The sequence below is a fragment of the Triticum aestivum genome, chromosome 3B (assembly GCF_018294505.1).
Source record: "Triticum aestivum cultivar Chinese Spring chromosome 3B, IWGSC CS RefSeq v2.1, whole genome shotgun sequence".
Taxonomy (NCBI): domain Eukaryota; kingdom Viridiplantae; phylum Streptophyta; class Magnoliopsida; order Poales; family Poaceae; genus Triticum; species Triticum aestivum.
The window spans coordinates 835,046,657-835,048,481 of NC_057801.1; the positions used below are offsets into that span (position 1 = coordinate 835,046,657).

Below are 1,825 nucleotides of genomic sequence, written 5' to 3' on the forward strand. Positions count from 1 at the left end.
TCTGTAGCATATACTTGATATGTTGTTAATTATATAGATGGTTAAAATTTGACACAAATACTAGGGGACCAAAAACCTGGCTTCAGGGAGTATTATGATATTGCTAAAATGATAGAGAAAACTAAAGGACACGGAGGTATTATTGTTTGTGTTGTTCACAGAAGCATTTGTTGTCTCCGTGTTTTTACTCTAAACTTTGTTTGCCTCTCCTAACTTGCAATATGCTTGAAAGGTTAAGGTTCTTGATGCTGACCTGTTTCTTAAGCAGGTTCCAAACGTCTTCTCCCACTAGCTTGTCAACTCGGTGGAGGTGATGTGCTTTCATCATATTAGCAACTTCAATATTTCTTGTGGTCACCAATACCCAGCTCCCCGAAGCACCATCATTGAGCGGGACTCTAAGTAGCTCATTCCACACCTTAGGGCTCCACACATCATCCATCACCAACAATAATTTCTTTTGCTTCACTGCTAGATTCAAAGCACTCTCCAGCTGGGCCTTGTTGTCAGGAAGGTCACTTTGGTTACCTCCAACAGCATATAAGACGGTTCTTAGGACTGTCATCTCGTTGACCTCTTTATTGTTATTCACACTCAGCCAAATCCTCTTATGGAAGTGATCCTTCACCATAGTGTCATTGAAAACCATCCTAGCAAGGGTAGTTTTGCCTATCCCACCAGCACCAGTGATAGCAACAACAGGAAACCTGTCACTGCTTGATCCAACACGAATCTCTTCCTTGTTGACTAGAATATCAACAAGCTTTCTTGTATCTTCCTTGATCTTCTCTCCAACAACATCAGATAGGATGATGCCCGATCCAGTTGTGCGGTTGCTTTTGATAAAAGAACTGTCAACTCTATCAATAGAGTTGCTTGCCGAAGAGTTGATTGCTTGGGAGATGAATGCATAGCGAGTGCTCCTCTTCTCAATGTCCAGCAACCGTTGGTTGAGCGCTTGGATTTTCTTCCCAATCTTGTGTGCAGCGACGGGGTTGTGGAAGCATAACAACATTGGGATGTTCCAGCATCCAGAAGGAGCTTTGGATGCATCCTCTCCCTCCATGATCTGGCAGAGGTCAAGTATGTTGTCGGCGTCGTACATGACATCCTTGAGCTCCCCGACCCACTCCTCTGCACCCGAGTCAGGGTTGTGGATGCGCCTCCTTTCAGCGTCGGCCATGATGCGGCTGAGATCACCGAGCGTAGCCTCGAGCTTGGTGATCTCGCCAGGTACGCCCAGGAGCATCTCTAACTCAGTCTTTGCCATACCTGCTAGGATGATAGCCAGCTTGGCCGCGAAAGCATCCAAGACGGCCACCATGATGAAGAAATCAAGTAGCCAAAGCCCAAATGAGAGGAGAGCAAGGTTTCAGAAGGCAAGTGTATGCTATGATTCCCCGATGTACTACGGCTTTGTAGAAAACAGAAAGTTGACCAGTGTGGTTTGAGTGCGAGCAAAGGAAGGTGCCGCTTGTCCTAATTTATCGGGAGTACCTAGAACTCATCTAGATGAGATATAATTTGGTCTCGTTCACTTTGAAAACAAGAACAGATACAACCCACATCAGCACACACGCAACTTATAGCATCACATCCAATGGCTATAAAAGGTGAATGAGACCAAATTATATCTCATCTAGATGAGTTCTAGCAAAATTGTTCATTTTTTCAGCGAAACTAGCACCAGCTGACAAGCGACACCAACTACTATGTAGTATTAATTATGTTCCCTCATACGTCATGGCCTATACTACCACACATTATATTTGACTCGATCCAAAGGAGATGGGTTTGAATTAGTGGTGGTAGTTGGGGGGGGGGG

At 44.8% G+C, this 1,825-nt stretch overlaps 1 protein-coding gene across 1 annotated transcript in view; it reads right to left on the bottom strand.

The window, feature by feature from the left end:
- Positions 1-1,324, bottom strand: part of LOC123068083 (disease resistance protein RGA2-like) — a 35,063-nt gene extending 33,739 nt beyond the window's left edge. The window contains exon 1 of the mRNA XM_044490579.1: positions 254-1,324. Coding sequence (XP_044346514.1) covers positions 254-1,324 — 1,071 coding nt within the window. The remainder of the gene's footprint in view (positions 1-253) is intronic.
- Between the last annotated feature and the right edge of the window lie 501 nt (positions 1,325-1,825).